This window comes from Alligator mississippiensis, chromosome 7, assembly GCF_030867095.1.
Source record: "Alligator mississippiensis isolate rAllMis1 chromosome 7, rAllMis1, whole genome shotgun sequence".
Lineage (NCBI taxonomy): Eukaryota > Metazoa > Chordata > Crocodylia > Alligatoridae > Alligator > Alligator mississippiensis.
In genome coordinates, this window is record NC_081830.1 from 26937592 (window position 1) to 26951799 (window position 14208).

At 43.9% G+C, this 14208-nt stretch overlaps 1 protein-coding gene across 1 annotated transcript; it reads left to right on the top strand.

Annotated features, from left to right (window-relative positions):
• The first annotated feature begins 12427 nt into the window (after positions 1-12427).
• LOC106738928 (olfactory receptor 8S1-like) lies at positions 12428-13363 on the top strand. Its single transcript, XM_014597731.2, has one exon. It carries the CDS (start codon positions 12428-12430, stop codon positions 13361-13363), a length of 936 nt encoding a protein of 311 aa, XP_014453217.1.
• The last annotated feature ends 845 nt before the right edge of the window (positions 13364-14208 follow it).

Here is a 14208-nt window from a genome sequence, read left to right on the forward strand (position 1 = left end):
ATGCATTTCAATATTTGGGAATACTAATAAGCTAATGGGAACCGAGTGTTAAAATATTCTGATGTCATGTAACTGCTTGGCTTGGGCATTTAGTGTATCAACAATTAACTTCTCTCTTATCTGTAAGACTATTTTCAGTGTCAAGGGCATTGTCAATCCAACCTCTTGTAAAGGCACAATAGGAGTAGGGACATATGAAAGGCATGCAAGCTGCTGAAATAATCTCTAGCCAGGAGTTATAAAATAGTTCCCTTTTATTTTCCTATGTTTCTTCTGGGGAGTGAGAATGAATCTAGAGCCTTGTGGTTATAGCATTGACTTAAGAAAGGCTAATTCCAGTGTATCTGTTAGTATGCTGAACCAGCATATTCAAAGAGGGAGACACAGCTTCACCCAGAAGTATTGGTAGTTTGGAGCCTAGGTCCCTCAACAATCAGGTGGGAAAAGTAAGTTTTGTTCCCAGCTTCAAATTGGACATGAAGACAGGGTTCTGCCCAAGGGACCTCCCCCATCCTTCCCAGTCCCCCCCTTCCCTGCCCCTTGCTTTTCAGGGGAGTGCTCTAACCCCAAAACTTTTGGTATTGAATGAACATCACCATCATTTCCTCTTTGAACTTCCTTTAAGAATCAGTGACCTAGCTCTAGGAGGGGTTGACAGCTGAGAGTCATATGTTTGGGAAAGTGCCACTTGGTATTGTTCTTAAACAATAATATTATAAAAATCAACTTAACACAATTCAGCCTGTGGAAGGTTTATTGTTTCACAATTTTGTGTTCAAGTGTGGTCCCATTATTGAATTAACATCTCTTATTCATGTTATACGGTCCTATGCCTACTTTGACTTCTGTCTGACTGTAAACTTAACATGACTGATTGCTTCTCTCCTTCAGAATTGTGAGGCTCAAGCTTTGATGATATTTTCAAAATTTCTGCAGGGTAGCTAAGGTGGCTCATGCTTTAACATGAAGGTATTTGTGACATTAGTTAGGTACCTTATTTCTTGTTGAGGGATTCAAGTCCCTGATTCTGGGCATGGAATCTACTAGCATGTAGGATACTTTAAAGTGGAACACAATGACATCTGACTTTACTTTTGGATTTAATTTATAGGTTTTAAGGATAGACCTTTCAGGCACCTACTATACTGCCTGTGGGTCACACACACTTGGATGTCACTCCAGAACCCCTATATTGAGCCCGATTTAGTGTTTGATTAAAATATTTCTTCTAGAATGTAATCCCAACTTGATATAAAATATATTCAACGGATACCCAAGTTTTCCATCGCGTTTGTTCCACTGTCAATAATCTGTGTTAAAGATGAAGGCTTATTTCATTTTAATGTGTTTTGTTTCTTCTTCCACCCACAGATTTTTGCTGTATCTTTTAAGTTATGTAGAACATGTAAAGGCAGCCTTAGGTTCTATTCCTAATCATCATCGCGTAACCAGAATCACTCCTATGCCTCCCCAACTCCATAGAAGACTTTTAAGTCTAATGTCCTCAGGTTCCCTGCTGAGCCAAGGGGATTGCTGTGCCCTTTTGCTACCCTTCCTCCGAGATGGGATGGCCATCCCTTGTGCTGTCAGGATCATTCCCTTGAGGAGCAACGACTCCTCTTGTACTCCTCATCCTGTCGAGTCATGGTCACTTAGGGCTTAACAACAAGCCTTCTGAGCTTGTCAAAGTCAGCTTTCCTGAAGTCAAGGACTTCTGTATTGCTGACTGACTTGCCAGGTTTGCGATGGATAGTAAAGGTAATGGGCTAGTGGTCACTATCATCCAGCTTTCCATTGATTCTTAGGTCACTGACTAGGTCATCCCCTTTGGCCAGTACCAGGTCCAGCAACACTTCACCTCTCATCAGCCCATAGTTTTCTTGAGTCAGGTAGAGCTCATCCGCACACATGAAGAAGCTTTGCGACCGATCAGATTTGGCCCAGTGCTCATCCCATGAGATGTCCAGGTAGTTAAACTCTCCCATGACAACCATACACTGAGAGTGTGCAGACTCAGCCAGTTCCCTGACAAATTCCTGGTCCAGCTCTTGTTTCTGGTTAGGAGGTCTGTAGTAAACTCCTACCACGATGTCCCCTGAGCCACGTTCCCCATGTATTTTGACCCAGAATGACTCCGGTCATCCATCCTGGGTGCCAGTGTCAATTTGCAGGGTTGTGTAGCTGTCCTTGACATAGAGAGCTACACTCCCACCCCTTTTATCTGTACGATCTCACCTGTACAGGGTATAGACATCTATACCTGTGGCCCAGTCATAGGTGGAGTCCCACCAGGTCTCCATTATCCCTATGAGGTCATAGTCGTTCTTGTTTAGTGGGAGGACCAGTTCCTCCTGTTTATTCCCCAAGCTCCTGGCATTGGTGTACAGGAAAGCAAGTGTCCCATTAGGGCCCCCTGCCTTCCCTAGAGATCATTCCAGGGCTAGGGTAGGGGTGGGTTCTCTTAAGTGCCTTAGTCTGTTTTATTTACAAGTGTTGCCCAGTGGGCTTGCAGTGGCGGTAATCCCTCCAACCCCTGGTGCGCTTAGTTTAAAGCCCAGTTGAGTAGGTCATCCAGTCTGGCTGAAAAGAGCCTCCTCCCCAGCGGAGTGAGGTCGGGGCTGCCTCTCCCCAGCAGACTACTTCTTCTGTCACCAAAGGATGGACTGTGATCATGGAAGCTGAAGCCTTCACAATGACATCAGTGCCACAGTCTTTGGTTGACTGCCTCGATCCATCTTTCCCTCCTCAGCCCATGACCCACAAGTGGGAGGAGTGAGGAAAAGACCACCTGCACCTCCAACCCCATAAGCCCCACTCCCAGAGCCCTGTAGTCTTTCATGACCTGGCTGGGAATGCTCAGACCCATGTCATTCGTGCCCACATGGATAAGGAGCATAGGGTAGTGTCAGTTACTGTTTTTTATAGTTATAGTGTCAGTTCTAGTTCTAGTTATATAACTATAGTTATAGTGTTAGTTAGTGTATTTTTAATACCCTTTCTCCATCCCCACTCAAAAAAAAAAAAAAGATAAAGAAAAGAAACCATAACATTTTTAGACCTACTAAATTGGGGTCCAATCTTTTTGGTAGTTATGCCCTAAGTGAGTTCTCCCTGAGTACCACTCTTATCTCTTTCCTCTGCCAATTCTGCACCTCTACTTTTTGCTTCCTTCCCTATGGCACACTATCACTTTCACTGTCAGTTGTGGAGCTTGGAAATCTGTCAGTAAGATACAAATTCTTGACTTTAAAAAAGCTGACTTTAGTAAGCTAAGGATTTTAGTGAGTAATGCCCTATGGGATCGTGGACCACAGGGAAAGAGTGTCAGTGGAGAGTGGTCATTCCTTAAGTACACAAACCTCGGTGCACAGGAGTTGTCCATAACTGTATGCAAAAAGGTGGCACAGGGCCGGGAGGCCATCTTGACTTAATAAGAAAGTCACGTATCTTCTGAAAAAGAAGAGGGAGGCTTACCAATGATGGAAGCTAGGAATAGACCCCAAGGATAACTACATCAGATTGGCCCACAGCTGTAGGGGGAAGATTAGAAAAGCAAATGTAGTGACCAAATTCAGGTGAGTAACCAAATTTGACAACAATAACAGGTCCTTCTATTGGTACGTAGGTAACAGAAGGAAAACCAATGGAAATGTGGACCACTTCTCAATGAATCTAGACATCTGATCACTGACATGAAGGAGAAAACTGAACTCCTGAATGAGTACTTTGCATCTGTATTCCCCCAGTCTAAGAGTGATAGCCTGCTGAATGCAAATATGACACAGAATAATCACAGTAGGTATGATCACGTACCAATAGTCAATGTAGAGCTGGTAAAAGAACAGATAGAGGGGCTACATATTTATAAATCAGCAGGACTGGATGAACTCCATCTGAGAGTGCTGAATGAACTAGCCAATGTCATTGAGGACTGCTGGTGAACCTTTTTGACAATTCATGGTGCTCAGGAGAGGTCCCAGATGAGTGGAAGAGGGCCAGTGTTGTGCCCATCTTCAAGAAGGGGAGGAGAGAGGACCCAGGGATCTATAGGCCAGTTAGCCTTACCTCAATCCCAGGAAAAATCCTTGAAAATCTTCTCAAGGAGTCCATATGTGATACGCTTGTAGAAGGTAAAATTCTGAATGACAACCAGCATGGTTTTGTTGTGGGTAGGCCATGTCTGACTAACCCCCACCTCCTTCTTTGACCAAGTTACTTACCACCTGGAAAAGGGAGATGAGGTTGATGTCATTTACTTGGATTTTAGGAAGGCCTTTGACTTTGTGTCCCATAAGGCTCTCAAGGTAAAACTAGGAGACGATGTGATCAACAATTCAATGGTCAGATGGGTAAGAAACTGGATTGGGGGGGGGGGGGGTTGAACCCAGAGAGTACTAATAGACAAATCTGTGTCAACCTGACACAAGGTAGCAAGTGGGGTTCCCCTGGGTTCGGTACTTGAACCCAGGCTTTTCAACATCATCAATGATCTGGATGTGGGGGTGAAAAGCAGATTGACAAAGTTCACTGACAGCACTAAGCTCTGTGGAAGTGTGGCCATGCATGAAGGTAGGTTGATGATCCAGGTGGACCTAGATAGATTAGTTAGATGGGCAGACCAGAACCAGATGCTGTTCAGCACTGAGAAGTATAAAGTGCTCCGTTTGGGGAAGAAAAATCTGTAACAAACCTATGAGCTCAGTGGTGCTAGCATCATGTCCAAAAGGGGCCCGGGGGGTCATAATTGACCATAAAATGAATATGACCTACCAAGCGTGATGCTATACTTAGCAGAACAAACAATACGCTGATATGCATCAACTGATGCATCTCAAGCAAAACTAAGGAAGTTATTCTCTCACTCTACTTAGCATTGGTGAGGCCACAGCTAGAGTACTCCATCCAGTTCTGGGCACCACACTTCAACAAGGATGTGGACAAGCTTAAGAGAGTCCAGAGAATAGCGACTCATATGATTAGAGGCCTGAAGAGCAAGCCATATGAGGAAAGGCTGACTGATATGGGACTGTTAAACCTAGAAAAGAGAAGAATTCAGGGGGATTTGGTGGCAGGTTACAAATATATCAAGGGAGAGCATCAGGGGGCAGGTAAACAATTTTTACCAAATGATCCTGGGGAAAACCAGGAGCAATGGTCATAAACTCCTAGAAGAAGGTTTCAGACTGGATATGAGTAAAAACTTCTTCACGGTTCACGTGACCAGACTCTGGAATAGACTCCCAGCAGGGGTGGTGTAGGCACCTACCCTGGCGAGCTTCAAAAGGAGACGGGACACACACCTTGCTGGGTTTATTTGACCGCAGCAGTCTTTCCTGCCCAGAGCAGGGGGACTGGATCCAATGATCTCACAAGGTCCCTTCCAGCCCTAATTTTTTGTGAATCTGTGAATCTGTTTCTTTACTGCTGCCTCCCTACCTAATCAAATGCTCTGATCTCCATTTTCTTCCTTGACTGCCATTATACTGCCTGTTCCCTCAATCTGCCATATGCTACACACAAAGTGTGCTGGTTCCACAGGTTGGCCACCTCTGGCCTTACTAGATGAGACTGGACAAGAGCTTTGGCCAGCAAGTATGAAGCAAAACTTTATTTTTCTCCTTTGCCCAAGAAGACACAAACCCATATCTCCCACAAGACCGTCTTCATCATCATATCATAAGCTGCTCAAGGGTAGTAATAGTAGCATTGCTCTCAACTCTCTTGATTAAACAACTTCATTTTGTAGAATTCAGGAGAGATTCTCTCTGGCCTAATTGTCACATGTGATGGTAGGATTCCACGATCTCCTGCTCCAAAGACAAATTTTATATCCTATAACAACCATTTCCAGGAATATGTAGGAACAGTCTTTGGCATGGTCTAACAGGTCCAATGATAGGACAGCAAAATCACCCCCTAGAAGCAACCTAGATCCTGCCTTGCCTGCCTGCTCTACTTTCTCAGGGTATCGCCTGTTTTCTTTCCTGCTACACCTTGATGTTATAATTGGACAGGGAGACTGCCCCTAGGTTTTATGTCAGGTCTTTGGCCCTTGTCTGAGCTGAGGCCCCTTGGGAGTCCCTTTACCGAAGATCCGCTATCCCAATACCTTAGGGTATTATGCCCCAGATTCAGCCTTGCCCCCCATGCAATCTGGGCCTGTCAATTCTGGTATCATTGTTCATGGCCTGCAGGACCCTTGGCTCCGGTCTCACCCTTCATGGGCTCTGAGCCCAGGGTCAAGCTCAGCCCCTGGTACACCCCTCATAGGCTCTGGCTTACCCCTCATAGGCTCTGGGCTTGTGCCCTCTCTTTTCTTGATTTAACCACACAGCCATTCTGCTTACAGCAGTGCTCCCCCTCACTGAAAGGTTTAGGACCAGGAGGCCAGGCTGACCATTGTGTCCACGATGCATGTGCAGTAGATGTTCACAGAGATCCCTGCATAGATCTTGAGCATGCACTGTAGGCTGTGCTCAGTAAGGGAAAGCATAGGCATGTTCCCAGGAAAGCATAAGTCATCAAACTGTACCCAGGAATAAACCTTGCCTAGAGAGTACAGGATCCCAGGTGAGAAGGAGGGTCCTCCATGTTTTAGCCCAAGAGCCTAGTGGTTAAGGCTTTTGCCCAGAAGGTAATAGACTAAAGTTATGGGTCCTCTGCCACCTAGGGAATGCTTCAACCTGCATCTCTGATTTTGGCTCATGGTGCTCTAAGTACCAGGTCATAGGTTAGACAGCAGACTAGCAAGACACACCACCAACCACCACCTTTGAAAGGGATACAATTTGAAGACTTATATGTGTGCAGAGCTAAGTCTCTGGGGGCGTGTCCATACATGCAAGCACGTGTGCTTGCAGCAGCTCAAATAGAAGTAGTACAAATTTGAGCTGGGGCTTTTTGCCTCAGTGCACATGCTTGGGCATGCACTTTTTTGTGGAGCAAATTGTGCCACTTGGGGCAAAATTACCCTGCCTGGCTCCTCCAGGATCTATAGCCAGGGGAGCTAGAGCCCAGGACCAGCACCTGTGCTGTCCCCACCAGTATAAAAAGCCACCCTATGCTGGCCCCATCAGTACAAAAAGCTGCCCTAGGAAGTAGCTCAAGGCTACTAGCTCTCAGGAGCATCTGGGGCCCAGGCAATTGGTACCTGGGGACAATACCCCTTGTGTCAGTCGGACTGCTGAAGCAGCCTTGACAGTTCCCTGCACCCTTTACCCACTGCAGCAGACTGGTAGTGAGGACTGTTGCCTGGCTGTGACCTGCTGCTCACCTGCCAGACCTGGATGGGGACTGCCCATCCAGTAGAGTCATCTGCCCCTCTGGGCCAGCTGCCAGTGGGCTGTGGCTGCAGAGTTGGCCTCTGTGTGGCACTATTGCCATGTGTCCCACCTGCCCTATCTTGGCAGCTATCACCTGGAAGATGTTCTGGGTGTGGTGGTCTGATTTGAACTGTCAAAGCATGTCCTCCTGGCCCCATTTGGCCAGGAGGTCAGCCACAGCCAGCTGGGTCCAAGGTGCCAGCTTTGAGAAAGCAGGGTCCTGCCACTGGCCTCCCTAGCAGAAATTCTGGTGTTCCCTATTGGAAAACTGAAAAATCCCTGATAAAAAAACCCCAAAGTCACTCTGTAAAATACCCCAAAATCCATGTTCCTCCACAATTAAAACAAAAGACGACTATAAAGAGAGAGAGAGAGTGAGGCAGAGACAGTGATGAGTTGGGTAATGTTTTATTGATTTATCTACAGTGTTAAAGCAATGTGGAAGCCTACCAGTGTATCATAATAATAAAGTGAACTCTAAATACATCTTTCATGAATACACGAATATATATTTTGCTGCCCTCCCACAGGGCCTATGGCCCCACACAGGGGATATGCCCTCCCAACAGGGGGTTCAGCCACCACACAAGGGCTATGCCCCCCCCCCAACAGGGGCCAAATGGTCCCTGCAGGGGCTATCACCCCCCACACAAGGCTCACATACCCCACCCCAGCTCACCAATAGCTGCTTCACCTGAAGCCATCCCCCACCAGCTGCTGCAGCCTCCTCAAAGACTGCCCCACCCAGCCCCACCGCCCGCTCTCCCAGACCCCCTCAATGGCTGCCCCACCTGGCCCCATGCCCCATTTGCACCCCCAGGCCCCCATGGTTGCCCACCCAACCCCAGACACCATCACTTAAAAAAAAAAAAGAAAGAAAAAAATTACTGAAAAAAAGCCTCTACTTACCCTAGAAGCAGGGTCTGGGGGGGGTTCTGGGGTCTCTTGGCAGAGCCCCACCCCTTGGGCAGTGTAGGGCAGCAGGGGACAGGAGGGCCTGGGCTGGGGCCACTGGGACTGTCCCTCTGCCCTGCACTGTGTGGGCAGTGCCCCAGTAATACAGATGGCAGATGAACTGCTGGTAAGTGCTGGGGTTTTTTGTTTGTTTGCTTGTTTTTATCCTATGGGGATGCTGGGGTGGGGGGTCAGGGGGGCTTGGGGGGCAGGCATGGGGTGGAGCCAGGCAAAGCAAGGATCGGGGGGGCAGGCGGGGGGTGGGGCCGGTCAGAGCAGGGATGTTCAGTACTTATGTGAGCAATTACATACCCATGCTGTACACGAATTGAAGTGCATGAATTGTGCAATAATGGCAGTTATGAATCTGGACACCACTTGGCTGCATAAAGTGAAAAAAGATGTGCCCATAGCCACCAAAAAAATAGAGTTCACAAGAGCCAGATATTGAATCAAACATCTAAAATAATCAGTAGAAAGTTCTGAAGAGAATGGCATACATGGAATTCCCTTTAGGTGTGGGGCCAGGCTCTCTAATTGCCTAAATGAGTACTAACAAAATGAAGGATCTAAGGTCTCACGGTTCTTGAACAAAGACTCCAATCTCAGTCTTCAGTTGTCCAGAAGATGTATGGCAATGCCACCCATGAGGAGCAGAATTAGTTGTTCTGGATATCATGTGAATGGAATTGCAGGATGCATAGCTTGAGTCAGGATATTACATTTTAAAATAGGCAAGCAGTTTAGGAGCACTTTCCTGGTTCCCATTGGTTAACATGGGTCACATCCCACCTCTCTGAATCACTCTTCAAAGGCTCCTAAGTGTCAATATTTCTTGTATAAGATTAATATGGGCCTAACCTCCCCAGTCTAGACCAGCTGCCTAACCTTTGAGAGCTGTAATGCCTCAGTGGTGGTGCCCATATGACCAATCTGGACTATTCTCCAGGCATGGTAATAGCCCCGAAGTACTATGCCACACACTACCAAATGGTTAGTTTTTACTTGCTATGACAAACGCCCTAAGATGCCATGTCATAGATTATTGATACTGATTACTGAAAATGGGGGTCCAACAAAAAAGAGAAGGGGCCATTTACATTAAGATGAAAGAAAAATCCAAGCCTGACATTCCCTTGAAATGCTGGGTCAGGGTTTTTTGTTTTTTGTTTTTTTCCTTTCTGGCCAAACTGGGCTCTGTGGTGGCTTTACAATCACACCTATTTGGAATGGTTCCTTTTCTTTTAATCTAACTCATAGACAGGGATGCTAATCACCTCAGGTCCAGGCCCCAAAGGAACAAACATTATTCTTAAGAACTAATTGGCCACATTGGCATTAGAAAAAAACCCAGCTGGTGACACAGAAAAAAATCCAGCTGGTGACAGAAGTGATATAAATACATCAGATTTATTTCTGCTCTGAATGTCTCCCACCCACAAGGTACAAGATACTCTTGTTCAGCAAAGCAATAGTAAGTTACCCTATATAAAATAATTCAAATATAAAATGCATGTGTATGCTCACTCTCGCTCACTCTCTCTCCCTCTCTCTTACAGAATAGATGAACGCAGTATGAAGCATTAACATCTTAAATTTACAGGAATTTTGTTTCCACTCTTCGGTGAGTTTCTCCTATTTTATTCTACATCATATGTGATACTCATTTTAAAATTATATTGTAAATGCAGTCATGGGGAGTTCAGTGTGTCCAGCATCCTCCCCAGTGGCTTAAAAAAATGTGATTTTCTGAGGGAGCAAAAAAGAATGAGGTGCTTATAGAGGGGATTTTTGACTTTCCATGAGGTTACACAGTGTGGGGCCAAAGAATCTCTGAGAAGAAAGGTCAAAGTAGTTTGTTTTTTTTATATATCATTTGCCACATTCCTCCAAACAGAAAGGAAATGCAGGAGCCCACCATTTTCTCTCAGTAATTTTTTTTTTTTAATTTTTACCTAAAAATTCTACTCTTCAATTGTCTCCTTCATGGACCCTGATTTTAATTTATTTTCTGGCCAAGCAGTGAACTGTTGCTCCTTAATGAGATTTTTTTTTTGGAAGTTCCAGCACATCTCTTCTTTACCATACCAAGCCATTGTACTTTTTTCCTCATAAAACACACCATATCTCCTAAGTACTGTTTTCTGGAAGTTCCATTGTTGCGTTTATATGCAAGCTATGTCTGTTTATAGGATGTTAAGATGATTAATGTCTACTCTGATATGCAATAAGCGTCTCCACACTGTTTTAGACTATTCAGTGAAAAAAGGAACCCTTCACTGTGGCCAACAGTGGTAGAGATAGATTTTAATTTCGCCTACACATAAAAGGACTTTCAACCTCCAGGAGGATCATGAAGTAAGAGTGGAGTGTTTTGTAGCAGAGATGGTCCAGGAAATATCTGAGAAGCAAGGCTTTTTTGTGATATCTGTGATTGGGTTATGAGTTGTGAGAGCTGTTGGAAATACATCCAGGTATCACATGCCCTTACACAGGTTATTTGATGACCAAAATGTCATCCAACACCTCTCCAGATATTATGACTGATTGAGAAAAAGATATTGCAAGATTGCCATATTTCTGGGAATATCTTGCCATACCAGAGAGCAGCAGAGACTGATCAGGGAGTGATTCATTTCATGTTTCATTCAAGAAAATCACTGAAGTCTAGGATACAGTGGATACTGCTTCTACAGAGTCCAGCAATTTGTACTGTTTCAGACTTGAAAATAAAGGATTCAATAGGGTAAAATCAACCTAATATTCACACTCCCTCAAAAAGAACAAAGTGAGGAAAGGCAAGCAGGGAAGGTCAATAGCTTCTAGCTCTGTCTACTTAGCCAGAGAAAAGCATTTCAGAGTCAGAAATGTGCTACTAAAACTGTCCTGTACATGCCTCTCATTTTTTGCACCATTGGATGATGGGAATAGGAGCAGAAACCCAGATGCCTCTCTCTTTTACAGCTGTATCCATTTCAGTGATCCATCATCTTTCAGGCTCCCTACCATCCTGGGACAAAAGATTTTCCTTCTTTTATGCCTAAATGAACCAGCTTCAAAACAAGGGTGCTTGTTTCAAAATCCACCTCCACAACAGGGACAAAAATATTGGTCCCTCCACCCCCTAGACTAGTTTCATAATGATTCAGTAATTGTGTTCCTGATGTAGGAAAACCCCAACTATTTGCTTGATATCGTTTTTTTTTTTTTTCCCCTTTATGATTAAGCTGTTGGTAACTGCTATGCAGTGATACACTTACCTGGAAAACCCTATCTTGCCTGCCAGGGGAATTTTAAAAGTGACATTTATACAGATACATTTGGACATAGAAGCAATTCTTAGAGAAGTTAAACTGAAATTGACTTTCATTTTCATATTCAGATTAAAATTTGGCCCTCACTTGTCATGTAGAGGCTGTAATCAGATGTCTTTGGGTAGTCCAGGGGGAAATTAAGTCCTGCAAGAGGTAGCTCTGTTAGAAAATGTACTTGGTGGAATGTGAAAATCATTGGAAGTTTTGGGTTTTTTTGTTTGTTTGTTTGGTTTTTTTTAAATATAGGAAGAGTTTGTGAAAAGATGGAAAGATATTTTTAAATGCTGTAAAACTGTAGTGGATAGAAATAGTCCATTAATTTGCAAGGCCAATATTAATGAAATAGTGGCTACTTAATCTCAAAACTTTGACTAAAATTATCTATTAAAACAGGTATGGTTTAGATACACATGCATTTACTACACAGGAAGTTGCTGCACAGTAAGCAGTTTTCAGCCTAATATCTACATGTGCATCATTGATGCTTTAGGTACCTTAACAGCTCTCTGGGCAACTGTTTCAGTCTACTATGGTCAGGTCAGCACCCTGGACATCCCCGAGTTAAAAAAAAAGATGTTTAAGAAATAAAGAAAAAACAAACCCAGTTTTGAGAAACCTATTTTTTCCCCCCGAGTACTGATAATCTTTTCATCAAAAAACAATTTTTCATTGAAAGATGCTTGGAAACACAGAGGGTTAAACAGAATGACAAAGTTGTCTCTATATAGATCCACTTAAAAAATTACCATGAACAAAGTGAAATTCTCCTTTTATGATTAACTCATTTATTTATGTATTCATTCATTTCTTCTTCTAGGTCAAAGTTTTGGTGAACAAATGGCCATGGGGAACCAAACAACTGTCAGCTATTTTGTTCTGTCAGGTGTTTCCAATGACCCACAGCTCCAGCCTTTCCTTTTTCTGCTGTTCCTACTTATATACCTACTAACTGTCATGGGGAATGGGGCCATCATGGTGGTGATAAGAGCTGATCATCACCTTGACACCCCCATGTATTTTTTCCTATTCCATTTATCATTCCTGGATATATGCTATTCTTCAGTCACAGTCCCAAAGATGCTGCAGAATTTCTTGGCAGAGAAGAAAACCATTTCTGTTCCTGGCTGCATTGCCCAGATGAGCTTAATAATTCTTGTGTCCAGTACAGAGATGCTCATGCTATCAGCAATGGCCTATGATCGATATGCGGCCATCTGTGACCCACTGCATTATGGGAGGACCATAAATAAGCAAGTCCGTATTAGTCTGGTGGGGGGTGCATGGCTGATCAGTATATTTCATGCAATAACAAACACTGCTCCTGTGTTACATTTAAATTTCTGTGGGCCCAAAGAAGTAAACACTTTTAGCTGTGAGTTTCCATCTCTACTAGAACTGTCCTGCACAGAGACCTTCATCAGTAAAATCACATTTTTCACTTCAGCTGTGCTTGTCAGTTTGGTCTCATTGTCTATCACCCTGGTCTCTTATATTTGGATCATCTCCAACATCCTAAAGATGAGCTCTGCTGAGGGTCGGAGTAAAACCTTCTCCACCTGCAGCTCCCACCTTACTGTAGTTGTTCTGTATTATGGAGCTGGTTTGTTTCGATATCTGAGACCCCGTTCTGCCTCTTCTGTGGCTCTTGACAGAGTCTTCTCCATCCAGTACAGTATCTTAACTCCCATGTTAAATCCTATCATCTACAGCCTGAGAAACAAGGAGGTAAAGGCAGCTCTGGGGAATATATTGGGAAAAATTAAAAGCATGTGAATGTATTTCAACACTTGGGAATACTAATAGACTAATGAGAACTGTATCTTAAGATATTCTGATACGTTGTAACTGGTTGGAATGGACATTTCATTTATCAACAATTAAGGTCTCCCTTAACCATAAGAATTTCTGTACTATCATGGCCATCTTGAATCCAACCTGTTGTAAAGGACTGTAGGAGTAAAGATGTACAAGGGGCATGCAAGCTGATGAAATAATCTCTAGCCTAGACTTATGAAATAGTTCTTTTCTTGTGGTTGTTGTGAGTAGTTAGAATGAGTCTTGTGGTTATAGTATTGACTTGAGAAAGGCTAATTCCAGTGCATCTGTTTGTATGCTGAATAAGCATATTCAAAGAGAGAAAGACAGTTTCACCCTGAAATGCACAATAATCTGGAGCCTAAGTTCCTCAACAATGAGGTGGGAAAAGTAGGTTTCGTTCCCTGTTTCAAATTGGACATGAAGACAGGGTGATGCCTGATGGACCCTACCCCTGCCCCCTTCTCAGGGGAGCTCTCTAACCCCAACACTTTTGGTATGGATTGGGCTCACTATCACTTCCTCTTTTGGATCCTCATTAAAGATGATTGTTCTAGCTCTTGGAGGGGTTGATAGCTGTGAGTCACATATTAGGGCAAGTGCCACTTGTTGTTCTTAAACAATATATTTTTTTTAAATCAACTTGAACACTGAATTGTAAAACAAGAAACCTTCCACAGGACCACACTTAACACAATCCAGCCTATTACTTCAATTCACATCTCTGATTCAGTCTCCAAGGGTCTACCTCTTCCCTGACTTCTGTCTAACTGCAAACTAAACATGACTGATTGAGTCTTTCA